The following is a 14719-nucleotide window of genomic DNA, read 5'->3' on the forward strand; positions in this document are numbered from 1 at the left end:
GTTGTTTCAATTAGTTGGGCTCCGTAACCCAACCATTCAATATCGTGGTCTAAATTCAAACAAGGCATCCAAAGGTAGTCCCCATGCAAAACAATTTGAACTTTTCATCTAATTCGACCAGTTTGGTTGGCATTTTGTTTTTATTTTTGTTGGGTACTATAGCGGTGAACAGTAAAAAATTATTTAGTAAAAATTATTTTGTTTTGTATAGCGTTAAAAGTTTCGTAAAACAATGTAAGATTTGGTACCGGAGCAATGAACATTTTTAAACTTACAACATATTTTTACTAAACATATTTTTATATTTTTACTTTCACAAATTTTATAACAAATAAACGTTACCAAACAGACTCATATTAATAATAGACTTTAAGTCTCCAGTGGCTAGGCATACACGGATCCAGAAGGTAAGTTTTTGAGGTTTTGCGCTCGAATCGCACTTTTGACTTATGAGGCCGATACACATGCTCGAAGTGAGAAAATAAAAAAACAATAATAAACTTTAAACGGTTTCTTACATTACAAAGTGTATTTATCCAAATTATTATTTTTGTATGATTTTTAATAATAAATGATCAGATATTTACTTATTTCCAGAATATTTATTGATCAATGATATTACTTAAATTATTTTATATTTTTGTGTTTAATTATTTAAAATTCTTTCGAATTGTTTTATAAAAATTGCATATAACAATACTTGCCGGACCATTCCAATCATATTGGTAGAGTTTTGCTCAATTTTCTTGGCGAAAAAGTTCTGACAAAAAGAACTTGGCGAAAAAGTGATATTCAGAAGGGCACAAAGGTCTTTTCAGATGAAGTGCGTAGTTTAATTCCCTTCACAGTCCAAGATTTTTCTCCCTTTGCTTGGGGGTACGAGAAACGCCCCCACTCACTCTCTCTATAGATTTCAAACTGTTTCTCTTTCTTCCACCGTCACAACTCAACTCAAGGGTTTCACCGATCTCTCTGCAACTCCAATCCCCAATCCCTCTCTCGCCCTACTTTCTCTCACTACACGAATCGATCTCGATTTCACTATCCATGGCCGACGAGCCAGTCTCTTCGTCCTCGTCTTCATCTGCTACTCCGTTAGGTCACTCTGTGATCCCAATCGTGAACAAGCTCCAGGACATCTTCGCACAGGTCGGGAGCTTATCGGTGATCGAGCTTCCTCAGGTGTGCGTTGTCGGAAGCCAAAGCAGCGGCAAATCTAGCGTCCTCGAGGCGCTCGTCGGCCGCGACTTCTTGCCGAGGGGCTCCGACATCTGTACGCGGCGGCCTTTGGTCCTTCAGCTGTTGCAGACGAAGCGGAAGGCTGATGGCACTGAAGAGGAGTATGGTGAGTTCTTGCACTTGCCGGGGAAGAGGTTCTTCAATTTCAATGAAATTCGTCAGGAAATTCAGGTATGTTTATATGATATGGTTTTGTATCGCGCTGCAACTCTTCTTAACTCTGTGTTTAGACACAGATGATGCCTCGTTGGTATTCATTTTTTATTGATTGAATTTGAGAGAGCAATAATACTTATCGCAAGTGATTTTATCAAAACAGTAAATTATACATTATGAAGGCTACTACAACTGTCTAGCTTAGTTGGATTAGATTTGTTTATTTTTTAAGAATCAAGCTTGATTTTTTTTTTCTTTGAATGGGCAGGGGTCAAATGTACTGAAAAATGTGTGTAAGTTCTGATGTTTTAGGTTTTCAAGGAAAAGAATTGTGTCTATGCTGTTAGGTGAGGCTGTTTATTCATCATATGATGAATAAGGGGTCAAACATATTTCTGGAATGTGGTAGTTTGGAAATATAATGAACTATTTTCATTTGGATAATTTTCGAGGTGTGAATTTTTTATTCACAATTACTGAAATTGTCTTCTAAGTACCCAACAGAGGGTTTTCAATGACCCCAAGATTAAAAAGTCTTAAATTCTAAAATTTGATCTAAAAATATCCTATAATGAAGGTTGAGAAATCTTGAGAACTTTTTTCTATTTCTGTAGGTTGAAAAATCTTAAAAACTTTGTTCTATTTCTGTATTATAAACGTTGGTTTAATAATTTCAATTGCATGTATTTGTTTCACCGAACAGTAGTGCATTATTACTGAAACTCAGGCTTCCTCTTGTATATCAGATCTCAAAACCAATGACATGAAGGCACAACTAGAGAAGTATATATAATTTTTAATACTTATCTATGTTTTTTTATAGAATGAGACAATTCATTCATCTTGAAGCAATAATGTTACAAAAGAATGTATAATTTATGGTAGTTTATTATCAAATAATATGCCTACTAGTGTTTGCCCAACTGGATTTGTTAGACTATACCATATCGATATCGATGTGTCCCTGGATATGTATTTCAGACATTCTGATATAATGTAGCATAGGCTTCCACAACCCCTTCTCCCCATATCAACACTTCGCCAAACACCATCCTCGGTGTAGCATAGGTACTGTAATGGGTGGACATGTAAATTCTAACAAGAATTTATGGATTTTGTCTATACATTGAGGGCATATGTATTTGAAAAGACAGAAAAAATTGGAATTCCACAAAATGACCATTGAAAGCAACAATAAGAGAGGAAATAGAAGCCCCTTTGGATCTAGAAAAACGTTCTATGACAGAAGGAGAGGCATATTCAACGGTTCATTTTCCAACCATATCAATGGAAAATTTAGGGTATCCTACGTAAGAGCAGAGGTTGGCAATGGAAGGCCTGATTTTGTTGGTAGCAGCCTGCCCTGCTGCTAGTTGGACAGGTTCTGGAATGCAATTAAACCAGGTTGGTGTGAGCTTGGGGAGAAGGAAGCACATGTTACCCAGGTTTGAGGTTGGTGAATCATGATTAAGGAGGATCACCCCTCCCTAGCCTGATTATATAGCAATTCCATGACGACACCTCTTGTACCTTACACCGCCTTCTTTTTTTTTTTTTTTTTTTTTTTCCTTTTATTTTATTTTAAATCACTTTATTTCAGATATGCTGTGATATTTATTGCTTTTCATTCACAATGTTGCATGTGATAATCTATTAATGAACTGGAAGCTTTTAACAGTCTAAGCTAATCTTTGTGCCTGTCATGTTATTCAAGTTCTTTACTGTTCTCTTTGCTCTTTAATTCTTCATTATGATCATTGTAGAGTGAAATGAAACAGAAGTAAGTTGTGGAGTGTTCAGTCTTGAAAAGTGCATTATTGTCATTATATAAAGTCAATTGAGTAACATTGCAGGTTTCATAGTGAAATCTGCTGATATCTAGCTAGAGTATAAGGGAAATATCTAGAAATAGCAAGGAGAGAGAGTACATTTCTGGTCGTTACTGCACCTATCGTGTATGCTACCTTGCATTTAGTTATTTTGATTATAAAAACAGAAAAGGATTTAACCTTGCATGTAGTTATTTTAGATATTATAGAATTAAAAGGAAGGTACCTTTATGGCAATATCAAGTGACTCTTCATTTTCCTAGCTACTCTTACGGTTTTATAAATTATTCTGAAGTTAGTTTGTTCAGATTGTGGCAAGCTCGGATCTGTAATTGTTAAACGCTGATGTTTCTTTTAGATTTTTTAAACACTTATCTTTCTACTCTAATAATCCACAATTGACTTTAGGCTGAGACAGATAGGGAAACAGGAGGAAATAAAGGTGTTTCTGACAGGCAGATTCGGTTGAAAATTTTTTCTCCAAATGTTCTTGATATTACACTGGTTGATTTGCCGGGTATAACAAAGGTTCCTGTTGGTGACCAGCCTTCTGATATTGAAGCACGAATCCGAACAATGATAATGTCATATATTAGGGTTGATACCTGTTTAATTCTAGCTGTTACACCAGCAAATTCTGACCTAGCAAACTCAGATGCTCTTCAGATAGCTGGAAATGCCGATCCTGATGGTAAGTCCTACTGTCGATATGTTTATTATTAGAACAAAGCTGGAATACTGGCCATATTAGGATGGGGTCACTATTTGATTTTATAGCTTAAACATGATTCTTTGATTTGGCAGGTAACCGGACAATTGGTGTAATCACAAAGGTGCAGTATAAGTGACCGTTAATTTCTCATGCATATAACTATCTTTTAATAGCCGTTGTTTAATTTTTAATTTAGCTTATCATATTTAGTTTGTTGCTTCAGTTGGATATCATGGATAGAGGAACCGACGCCCGCAAATTTTTGCTAGGAAAAGTGATTCCCCTTCGACTTGGTTACATAGGTGTTGTGAATCGTAGTCAGGAGGTAATATTTTAACTTCATGAAAAACCTAGCTAGTTATGCAATCCAATTAAGGTGTTAGACGAACCAAGGCAGAAAACATCTTTTTTTATCGTTTATACATTTTATTTGTAAACCTCTTACAATTTGTACATGTTCACTCCGTTGCTATAATTTACTCTCCAATTTTACTTCTCAAAAAAAAAAAAAGGAGAAGAAGAAGAAGAAGAAACAATTCAATTAAATGATACTTTGTTCATGTTATGCCTTTTCCCTAACTTTCGTTCTTCCTTTGCCTCCCCCTTTTCATTGTATATCTATAATCTATTATCTAATGTTATTACTGCTATTTTCCCTGTTTATATTTTTAATTCAAATACATGAATAATCTCATAAGAAGCTGAGTGAGTTGTCATCCAATAAAAAGAAGTTGAGTGATCCAGAAAGATGCTAGTTCTCTTCCTATTCATCTCTCTTACCTTCGTACTCTTTATAATTGTTTTATAAGGCATCATCCACTGCGTGTCCCCTCTATGCGAAGTGCTGGGAGGCAATGATTTGAGACGAGCATGACCTTTGTTATTATTTTGTACAAAGTGGCAGTTCTACGACTCAAATTCTCATCATCGCTTCAAAAAACTTGTTTCAAAGTGTTCAGAGAAAAAAAATGTTTAGATTCTAGCAATTTTGGATGATAGTCTTATGGATGCTGTCTTTCTTGGAATTTTATTTTGTCGAAATATGCATTGTATTATTAGATAGGTTATATACAATGACAGCTGTGTGTAGCAAAGTATCTAACATATCTTGTTCATTTTCTCCCCAATTCACATTTTGTTGTACTGACTGCTGTATCTCTTCCACCTCCGAATAAGGAGGTTGACAGTTCAAATTTTGTTTGGGATAAAAGTGTTCTTTTATTCTACTTATTTTGGGTGCCAGTTTATCTGTGTGCTACTTGAATAGTCAATTGAAGTTCTTATAAACTGCCGTGTGGCTGCTAATAGGTATTGAAGTGTGGCGAACTTTGTAGTCATGAGAACCATACTTAAATGACAAGAAGATGATTTTTTAAGTTGAATTGCAGAACTATCTATTAGGGCAGTATACTTGTTGTTTTTAGTTTTCATTGAGACTTGAAAGCATGGACGATCAATGGAAGATCATAATTGAGGATGTACAACCACCCTTAGGAATAGATCAATACTTTTTGTGAGAGATTTAATTGTCCCCTTCAGTTAGGAGTTGAACCTCTGTACGGTTTACTCGTACTTTGATATACATTAAGCTTTAAAGTACATGGGAGAAGGTCCCAAGACTAATCCAGGAAACCAAAGCGCTGAAACTGCTCCACTAGGATATTGCAACGAAGGGGAAGCTCTCAGTTGAGTCTTTTGTTACTTTACGAAGGACACAAACATACAAAATGAAATGTTATTAATGGAGCTATCAAATAAGTAGCAAATTGTTGGTTTGGCTAAGATTTTCTGATGACATTTGGAAATGGCACTAGTTTTTTTTGTATGATGGCTAAAAAGAGTGGCGGCTGACGATGTTGAGAACAATAATTTGTATGTCCTGTTTGATATCCTTGATTTACTGCATCAAGTATATTGTTCATATTTTTCTGTTCCTTTTTCGATTTTCAAATAACGATATATCCAAATGTTAGGCAAAGTTGCTGATATGGAATTGGCATAGATCGTTCAAAATTGTAGTCCGTATAATCTATAGCACATATTTTTTACCGTAACTCTTTAGAATCACTAGATCAACAAGTTATTTTATTGATTGGCTGTATATGCATTTGTAAGTTTTTTGGTTCTGTTCTGGTTGTCTAATATCTTTCTTAAACAGGATATTATGCTTAACCGCACTATTAAGGATGCCCTCGTGGCTGAAGAGAAGTTCTTTCGCAGTCGTCCAGTATGACAATGATGTCCTTAAATTATTGTTCATGTCTTGGCTTGGTGTTCATTATCAACTGCTCACTTATATCTTTTGCTGTTATGTAGGTTTATAGTGATCTCGCTGATCGTTGTGGTGTTCCCCAATTAGCAAAGAAGTTGAACCAGGTAAAAATACGCAACATTCTTTACTCCTTATAAATAGATGTTCCATGTTAAGCATGCTCTACCCTCAATGTGGTTTTCAATAATGCACCCTGCTTTAATGGTCTCCTCCAGCAGGTAGCGTCTCTCTCTTCCCCCTTCTCTCTCTCTCTATATATATATATATATATGTATACAGTCCATCTTTTGTTCTCTTTTACATTTTATTAGATCAATCTGGAATTTCATGATAAATGGACCTCTTATATGCATCACGTTTTTCTATAAGGCCATAGATTTCATGTAAATTTGCTCCTTGTTTTATGCAGATCCTAGTACAACATATAAAGAATATCCTTCCAGAAGTGAGGGCACGCATAAATAATGCACTGTCTTCTGTTGCAAAGGAGTATGCTAGCTATGGAGAAATCACAGAATCAAAGGTTTGTTCTAACTGTCAAAATTCATCATAATGCTTGAGATCATTGCTAAATTGATTGCCAGACCATTTCCAGTCAAGTGGTCACTGGTTTTGCCCCTTGCATATAGGTAAATGTAGTTTTGGCTTAGTGTGTTGCTTATATGTAGGCAGAAGTGGACTTAGGGAACTTTTTTACTGGTAATCCACTGCCTAATGTAATTGGCTGGATTCGAGGCAGTCTTGACAGTAATTCAGTTTCTAATGATATATTTCTTCGTTTCTTTTGAGGTTAATAGTTTCTTTCACAGAATGTTATAACTTCTGTTTAGCTTTACTTCAATGCATTTGCATAATATGTTGATAGTTGGAAGCTTTGATTATCAACCGACCATGCTGACGTTTTTCTATTAATTTTTGTACTTGTGTGATTTCTTATCCCCTTTTTTTTTTTTTTTTTTTTTTTTTTTGACAAATAGGCAGGTCAGGGAGCTCTTCTTCTGAACTTTCTTTCAAAATACTCTGAAGGTAACCGTGGCTTAAGTTGCTTTCTATAGTTCAGCCCGCATTGATATTAATTCTGGAGCTCATTGACGGTATCGTTAATTTCTTGTTGAAAATAGCATTCTCTTCAATGATAGAGGGGAAAAATGAAGAAATGTCAACATCTGAGCTGTCCGGCGGAGCCCGAATCCATTATATTTTCCAGTCAATATTTGTAAAGAGTTTGGAGGTGTGTTCCTGATATTAATTTCATTTGACGTATCTTTTGCAATTCTAGGTTGCAGGTTCTTATTTTAGTAAATCATTTTTAATGTTTACAGGTTCTTATTATATTAAATCATTTTTAATGTGTTATTTACCTGGAAAAAAAAAATTTCTTAATGTGTTATTTTTCCCACATTATGTTTAATTGTGAAACATTTTTTGTATAGTCATTTGTTACTTTCCGCAGCACTTCTCCGGCCCTTCTGTCATGTATGCCTCACTTATTCCTCTTATATGGTAATGTTCTATTGGTAGCTGAGAAAATATGGGGGGAAGATAAGGAATTTAAAATCTGACACTCACAATATGGAACTTAAATGACTCTGAGGTTCAAAATCTCTATCTTCTAATCTCTTCTTTGACTAATAAAATGGGGTGAAATGGTAAAGGAAAATGATATAATCGTATCTGGGGTCTTACCTAGAATTGCAATTTTAAATCTGCTTTTACGTGTCCTCTCTCGCTTTTGTCCTATATGTGATTGTGGTCAATACTGCAATTGTGAATGAACTCAGTGCTGAACTTGAAGCTGCTATAAAAATTTGACAAGATTGATCTCTCTGGCAGGAGGTGGACCCATGTGAGGACTTAACTGATGATGATATTCGTACTGCCATTCAGAATGCAACCGGTCCTAGATCTGCATTGTTTGTACCAGAAGTAGGTCTCAGTGCATATGTCCCATTTTCATCCTATTATATATATATATTTTCTTTCATTTGATATAGTCCAATGTTTTTTTTCCCCATGCGTTTACTTTTTTGGTTTAATCTTGGTCTTAACACATATCATTTTATATTAATCTCCTTTTATATAGGTTCCTTTTGAAGTTCTTATTCGGAGGCAAATATCTCGTTTGTTAGACCCAAGCCTTCAATGTGCTAGGTTCATTTACAATGAGTTATTTGCGGTATGGAAATTCTTAATCTCTCTTTGTTCTTTATAAAGCATTATCATCATCTTGACCATAATTGATATATTGATGTGTTTCCGCTTCAGATGAGCCATAGATGTATGGTCAACGAACTGCAGCGATTTCCTGTTCTACGAAGACGCATGGATGAGGTTATAAAGAACTTTCTACAAGGCGGCCTTCAACCCTCAGAGACAATGATTGGACACATTATTGAAATGGAGGTATGCTGAAACTTGTATGTTCAAAAAAAATTCCTGGTTGCTTCTCACACTTAATTGCTAGTCCAATTCTTAAGTCTTCGTTAAAGTTATTCTAAACTACTCTGTAGACCTTACTAAAGTAGTGATGATTCTGGATATAGTTTCCATGCTTTAAATAAGCATTATGACAATTCATTCAACAATTCCTTATCCCAACAAGTTGTGGTTGATTCCACAGTTTCTTTGTTGCTAGCTTTTCAAATACCATGGCCTTGCACGAGGCATTGAGAAAAACCTTTTTTCCTAGTTCCTACTACCAGTACTAATCATGTCCTTTCTGGTCTTCCTGTTCCCTTGGATTAAACTTACTGCTGCTTGTTTATATCTTCATCACTATTGCCTCGCCTTTTGTAGATGTTATTAGGGATATTCGTAGGGCACCCTAATTGTGAATCTTTCCTCTAATTTCAAACCCCCAAACCCCCCCCCCCCCCCCCCCCCCCAAAAAAAAAAAAAAAAAAAAAAAAGGAAAAGGGAACCGTTTTAACTTCTGTCTTGTTCTGTTTAAAGCAGACGAGTTCCAGAGCATAATTTTTTTTTCTTTATAAACAAACCTGGATGACGAGCATTGGGTATTATAATGCTCATCTGACATTATTTCATAAATAATGTTATTAGCCTTGGCTGTGCATAGACCTTATGAGAATATCTTGTATGCTGTTTTTGGCATTTCCTGGCAATTTGCCAATCCTTTGTGTAGATACTGTGACGATGGTTGATTATGATAGGCTGTGTTGACTTTTCCTTTTGGATTGCTTCCATGAATGTTGTTGTACGTTGAATATGCAACTATTGTGTACACCAAAGTGACAGTTTTGCCGCGGTTTTTTTTTTTTTGAATTTTGGAGCATTGATCTAAAGCCAAATTCTTCTCTGTGCTCTTTGTTGTAAATAAAAGCCTTCTAGCAGTTATAAATAATGCCTGTGTTATTGACGCTTTTCTACAATCTTTAAATTACTGCAACTTCTGTGATTCTGTTTTGTAGATGGACTACATAAACACTTCACATCCGAATTTTATTGGTGGGAGTAAAGCTGTAGAGATTGCATTGCAACAGATCAACTCTTCTAGGGTAGCTGCATCCGTTCCTAGGCAAAAGGTATGTAATTGTGCTGTTGCCTGTTGGTTGTCGCAAGTATCTTGTGTTGAGGGGGGAAAAAAAATCATTTTTTGTGATCAATCTTTTTTATTCTCTATACTGGTACTATTAGTTTTTGAATGTTGGTTTGTGTTTTGTTGATTAGGATGCAGTAGATTCAGAGAAAGCATCAACATCTGAAAGAAGTTTCAAATCACGTGCTATTATTTCCAGATCAGTGAATGGAATGATCCCTGAGCAGGTAGGATTGATTTGTTTTATTGTCTTCTATTGAAAATCTCTTTTTCTTTTGGGTTGAACAACTCACACCAACATCGTCACTGAGAGATTTTATCGGAGTTGCTTTTGTAAGATCCAACATGATTCAGATTATCTAATTATTCTTATTGCTGTGGCTTTGTTGCATGATGATTAATAGGGAGTTCGGACTGTTGCAGATTTCGAGAAAACGACGGCTTCTGGTAAAGTATTATTTTAATAATTAGATGATATCTAATTGCATATTCAGTACTGTTATGAACCTGAATTTAATTTCCATTGGAAAATATGTGTGTGTGTGTGTGTGTGTGTGTGTGTGTGTGAACTATAATTTGAGTTATGCTAGTTGAAGTTTGATTCTCTTTGGCATGATTTGAGGGAAGGGAGTTTGCTAGATTTTTATGATTTTTTTAGCTGTTTTTGAGGCACAAATTGTTCCTGACTATTGTTTGTAAGAAGTGAAGAGCAGTAGAATAATTATGGAAGACCTAATTTTACTATAATGATTAATCAGGAAACACAACTGGTTCAAGTTGGAAGATTTCATCAATTTTTGGTGGGTCCAATAATCGTATGCCTATCAAAGAGGACTCAGCAAGCAAGTTTTTTGATGAGCCTGTTCAGAGCATGGAGCATGCCTTCTCTATGATCCATTTGAGAGAGGTATGTGCATAAGATCTACTGTCCAGACTCAATTAATTTCTATTAATCTTCTATTGTTTAGATATGTCGATTTTTGTGAGTTTTAATTAGCTTATATCTCGTGTGATACTTATTTGATATTTTTTAAGCCGCCATCCATCTTGAGGCCTTCAGAAACGCATACGGATCAGGAGACTATCGAAATTCAAGTCACAAAGCTGCTCTTGAGGTCCTATTATGACATTGTTAGAAAGAACATTGAGGATTCTGTTCCTAAAGCAATTATGCACTTCCTGGTAATTGTTATGTATCTACAAAGTTGCTACTTGCTTCTGTGTTTCTCTTTCTTTAATGTTTCTGACAACTAATTGTAATTCCTCACCTTCTAAAGTAGAAGGTCGAGGGTTCACACCCCCGTAGGGGCAATTGGGTGTGTGTGTGTTTCTTGCCAATGGGGAAAAAAAAACTGATTTATTCAAAATTGAAGTGGGTGTAAATAGCGCATTCACCTTATATTTGGACTAGCTGATTGGGCAACTAGCAATTGGTGCTTAGGATTGGGCATTTATGTGGAGAATTGGCCTCAATTATACCTAAGCAGACTGTATTCATTTTGAAATTGTAAATTTAACTCAGTTTTGATAAGAAAAATCTCAACTCTACCCCTGGATTCTTTTTTATTTCCGTTCTTATCCTCTATATTGCAAATTAATACTCATTTTTCACTTGAATATTTATGAAATGCTTTAATCTATGCGGACATGTATGTATTGTTTTTATTTACGTCTTGTATCATTCTGAAAGCCTAATAGTTAGCAGCGACGGGCTGGAATTTGTATTAGAGGCTCAACTTTGAAGTTTGAACAATAATATTATATATATAATTTGCACTAAAACTATAAATTGATGAACTTAAATATTAAGTGATTATATGTTTGTCCTTGCCGAATTTTCATCATATTTTGAGAGCATTGTGTGGTAATCTCATTATAACTTCACTAAATATGTCTCTATAGTGGTAGTATTAACTGGTAGGATCAATGCCAAGGTCACCAGAAAATGAATATATATATATATATATAAAATATAATATTGTGCAACATCATCATTATCTGACAATAATCCTTGTCTTAAGCCCATGTGAATGGCGTCGGCCACTTGAAATCTGTGTATCCATTCTTCTTCTATTACAAGGCATTTCTTGCACCATATTTAACTTTTAAAGTCATTTTTGACGATCTCAGTTCATGTTATTTTTGCTGACTCCCTCCGTCTCTTACCTTCTATGAAACCTAGTATTCCTCATGTTTACTGACACATCTGTAGATTTCTGTTTTGTGTCCAAACCATCCAAGTCTAGTCTTTCTAATTTTGGGAAGTTTTGGTTATTATAGGGTAAACAGTATTCAGAAAACATAAACATAGTTTTTTTTTTTTTTTCACACTCCCATTGCCCAAGGCCGGATGTGAAAGGCAGGCGTGTTGGTGTCAAGTAGACAACTGACTCTGAAGTTTATGTCAAATCATTTGATTTGTTCTCATCCATATATATATGTATCTATGCATGCATGTATGTATGTGTACTCCTTGTTCTTTTGGTTTCCAACCTTCTATAAGAAAGATCACCAATCTACTGCAAGTTGCAAACTTGACTCACCACCTTAAGACCGAACAATTAGTAGGGCCACAGCTCCCCTACTAAGCCCCACTCAAATCCGTCCCTGACCCATCGGGTTTAGAAACTTGAAACCAATTAATGCAAGCTACTGCAACCCTTTATTTAAAAAAAAAAAAAAAAAAAAAAAAACCAAATAAATATAAGAATTTCTAGCTTCCCTGGGCTTATTCTTCTTCATTAACTTAAAAGTTTTGTAATATCCATAAAATATGGCCAATCTAATCTACCTTCTTTTTTTATGCTCTTCTTAGTGTGCAACATCTGGAGGCCGTATTCTGAGTCACTTGGTATGTCGTGAATTCTGATGACCTTTTTGTTCAATCTTTTTGATTCATTACCAGGTAAACCACACAAAACGAGAGCTGCATAATGTCTTCATTAGAAAGCTTTACAGGTAATAAAGCGTTGTGATTGCTCAGATACCATTTGTTTTACACATTTCTTTTCCCTTTAAATATCAGATTGGACTCGTCTTCTTTTGTTTGGACTATCGAGCATTGGAGCTGCTCAAGTCAACTATTCAGCTTTTGCTAAATATTTGGTTTGTGAAACGATTATGATGTTTTATTTTTTCCCATCTTGTGATCCAAAACAGAGACAACCTATTCGAAGAGATGTTGCAGGAACCTGATGAGGTGGCAACGAAGAGAAAGCGTACCCGAGACACACTTCATGTTCTTCAACAGGCGTCCAGTGTGAGTTCTTTTGTATTACTTTTACATCCTCTAGAAAATTTCTTGTCCATTTTTGTGCCGACGATATATTGGCCGGGTTAGCATATTTTCTGTTGGTGCTGCTACTTTCCCCATGAAGTAGTGGGTGTGGGAAAACTGGATGAACAACTTGCCCAGTATTCACTCATGGTTACTGGCTTGTTTTAATCAGCTAAACTGGTTATGGAGTTCAGAGATATAAAAGAGATATTTTCTTTTAATTATTACATTTCAGGCTTCTTTCCTAGCTTCAAATGGAAAATACACACCCATATATATATATATATATATATAGATGTGTGTGTGCGCGCGTGCGTGTATGTATAGAGAAATATACACGGATGTATACATATCTTTTTTATTTTATTTTGGGGTTGGCTTTCTGCATTTTCCACGGACTGTTACTCTTCTCATGGAATTTTATTCTTAATTATTAAAGTTTAATAAAAGTATAATTTTAGTTTTCAAAATTTCCTAGGCTGGTGCTTCGCCAAAAGTTTGCAGCATCTAATGCCTAAACGCATCATTAAAATTCTAGCCGGTTTTGACTGATTGCTCCTCTTGTAGACATTGGATGAAATACCACTTGATGCAGATACGGTTGAGCGGGGTTATCCAACGGGCTTGCCAAAGATCCACGGGCTTCCATCGTCATCTTTATATTCCATGAGCAATGGTTCAACTGAATCCTACACAGCTTCTCCTAGGAACCCGACCTCCCGTACGTCATCTCATTCCGGGGAACTACAGTCACCGTTCTATGCTAATGCAGATTCGAACGGGAATGGAAGTGGACGTAATGGCGGTTCAATTTTCTATCCTACGGTTTTTGATCAGTAAACAATTTGAAAGAATGCATGCGATCGTATTCTTGTGGTTACTCACTATCCGACATTCTCACACAATATCGGTAGCTATTTTTTAAGATCTGCTTTGACCCCACTTATAAATTCCCTTTTGTTCCTTGTTATATATGGTTGGTTATAAATGCATTGTGTTACAATGCTCCTATCAGAATAACAGGAGCAGTTAATTCCCTCTATTATAATAGGCCAGCATTTTTTTTTTAATGCATTTAACTCGAGTAAAAAAAGCAATTATATTTGGTTGCTTAGAGTGATTTAATTTTTTTAATTAATTACTGTGTTACTTCTAGATTAGTCTTGTGGTGAAGAGTAGTGTATAGTAACCATATATTTTGGGAAGCTCTGTAATTGAACCTTAAAGTGATTATAGTGTTTCATTGGTTATCCACTAGTATCAGTGAATAATTTTTATGCAGTACGGTTTACCCTTGTCTTCGGCCAATAAATGATGTTTGTTTGTGGTGGCATTGGTAACATGACCCTGAGTTTTGTGCTCATACATATCAAGGATCTATATATATATATATATATATATATAATATCAAATTTTAGGGATCCTTGGAATGTACTATTAACATGGCATTGAGCTGAATTAGCAATACAAGAATGTTATGTTTTGGGAGTATTGGAGTAGGAGGAAATTTAATTTGAATTGTTAATAAATTTTTTTTTTTTTAATTTTAAAAATTTAATTTGAATTGTGTATTAATTTTTTTTAATTTTAAATGCAAAATGTCGATTGGTGATTTATGTCAAGTATATTAGGTCAAAAAAAAAAAAAAAAAAAAATATTGAAATGGAGGTCAACTCCA

The 14719-nt window shown here is 35.2% G+C and overlaps 1 protein-coding gene across 1 annotated transcript; it reads left to right on the forward strand.

Annotated features, from left to right (window-relative positions):
• The first annotated feature begins 854 nt into the window (after positions 1-854).
• LOC132300236 (dynamin-related protein 3A-like) lies at positions 855-14322 on the forward strand. The gene is made up of 20 exons (XM_059797244.1): positions 855-1410; positions 3633-3915; positions 4029-4057; positions 4160-4261; positions 6095-6163; positions 6253-6312; positions 6618-6731; positions 7186-7234; positions 7330-7439; positions 8042-8134; positions 8292-8384; positions 8474-8611; positions 9637-9750; positions 9896-9991; positions 10169-10211; positions 10523-10671; positions 10800-10946; positions 12670-12722; positions 12924-13023; positions 13609-14322. The coding sequence occupies exons 1-20, from the start codon at positions 1048-1050 to the stop codon at positions 13879-13881; spliced, it is 2478 nt and encodes an 825-aa protein (XP_059653227.1). The 5' UTR covers positions 855-1047; the 3' UTR covers positions 13882-14322.
• Positions 14323-14719: the final 397 nt, after the last annotated feature.

The sequence above is a fragment of the Cornus florida genome, unplaced genomic scaffold (genome assembly GCF_030987335.1).
Source record: "Cornus florida cultivar Cherokee Brave unplaced genomic scaffold, ASM3098733v1 CherokeeBrave_3.0.0_Hap2_Chr03, whole genome shotgun sequence".
In the NCBI taxonomy this organism is placed as follows: Eukaryota; Viridiplantae; Streptophyta; class Magnoliopsida; order Cornales; family Cornaceae; genus Cornus; species Cornus florida.

Bases quoted from the DNA above. Each gene is read 5' to 3' on its own strand.
- LOC132300236 (XM_059797244.1), top strand. From the start codon at position 1,048: ATGGCCGACGAGCCAGTCTCTTCGTCCTCGTCTTCATCTGCTACTCCG. The intron at 6,313-6,617 runs GTAAAAATACGC...TGTTTTATGCAG, and splicing joins TAGCAAAGAAGTTGAACCAG to ATCCTAGTACAACATATAAA. The intron at 8,612-9,636 runs GTATGCTGAAAC...TCTGTTTTGTAG, and splicing joins GACACATTATTGAAATGGAG to ATGGACTACATAAACACTTC.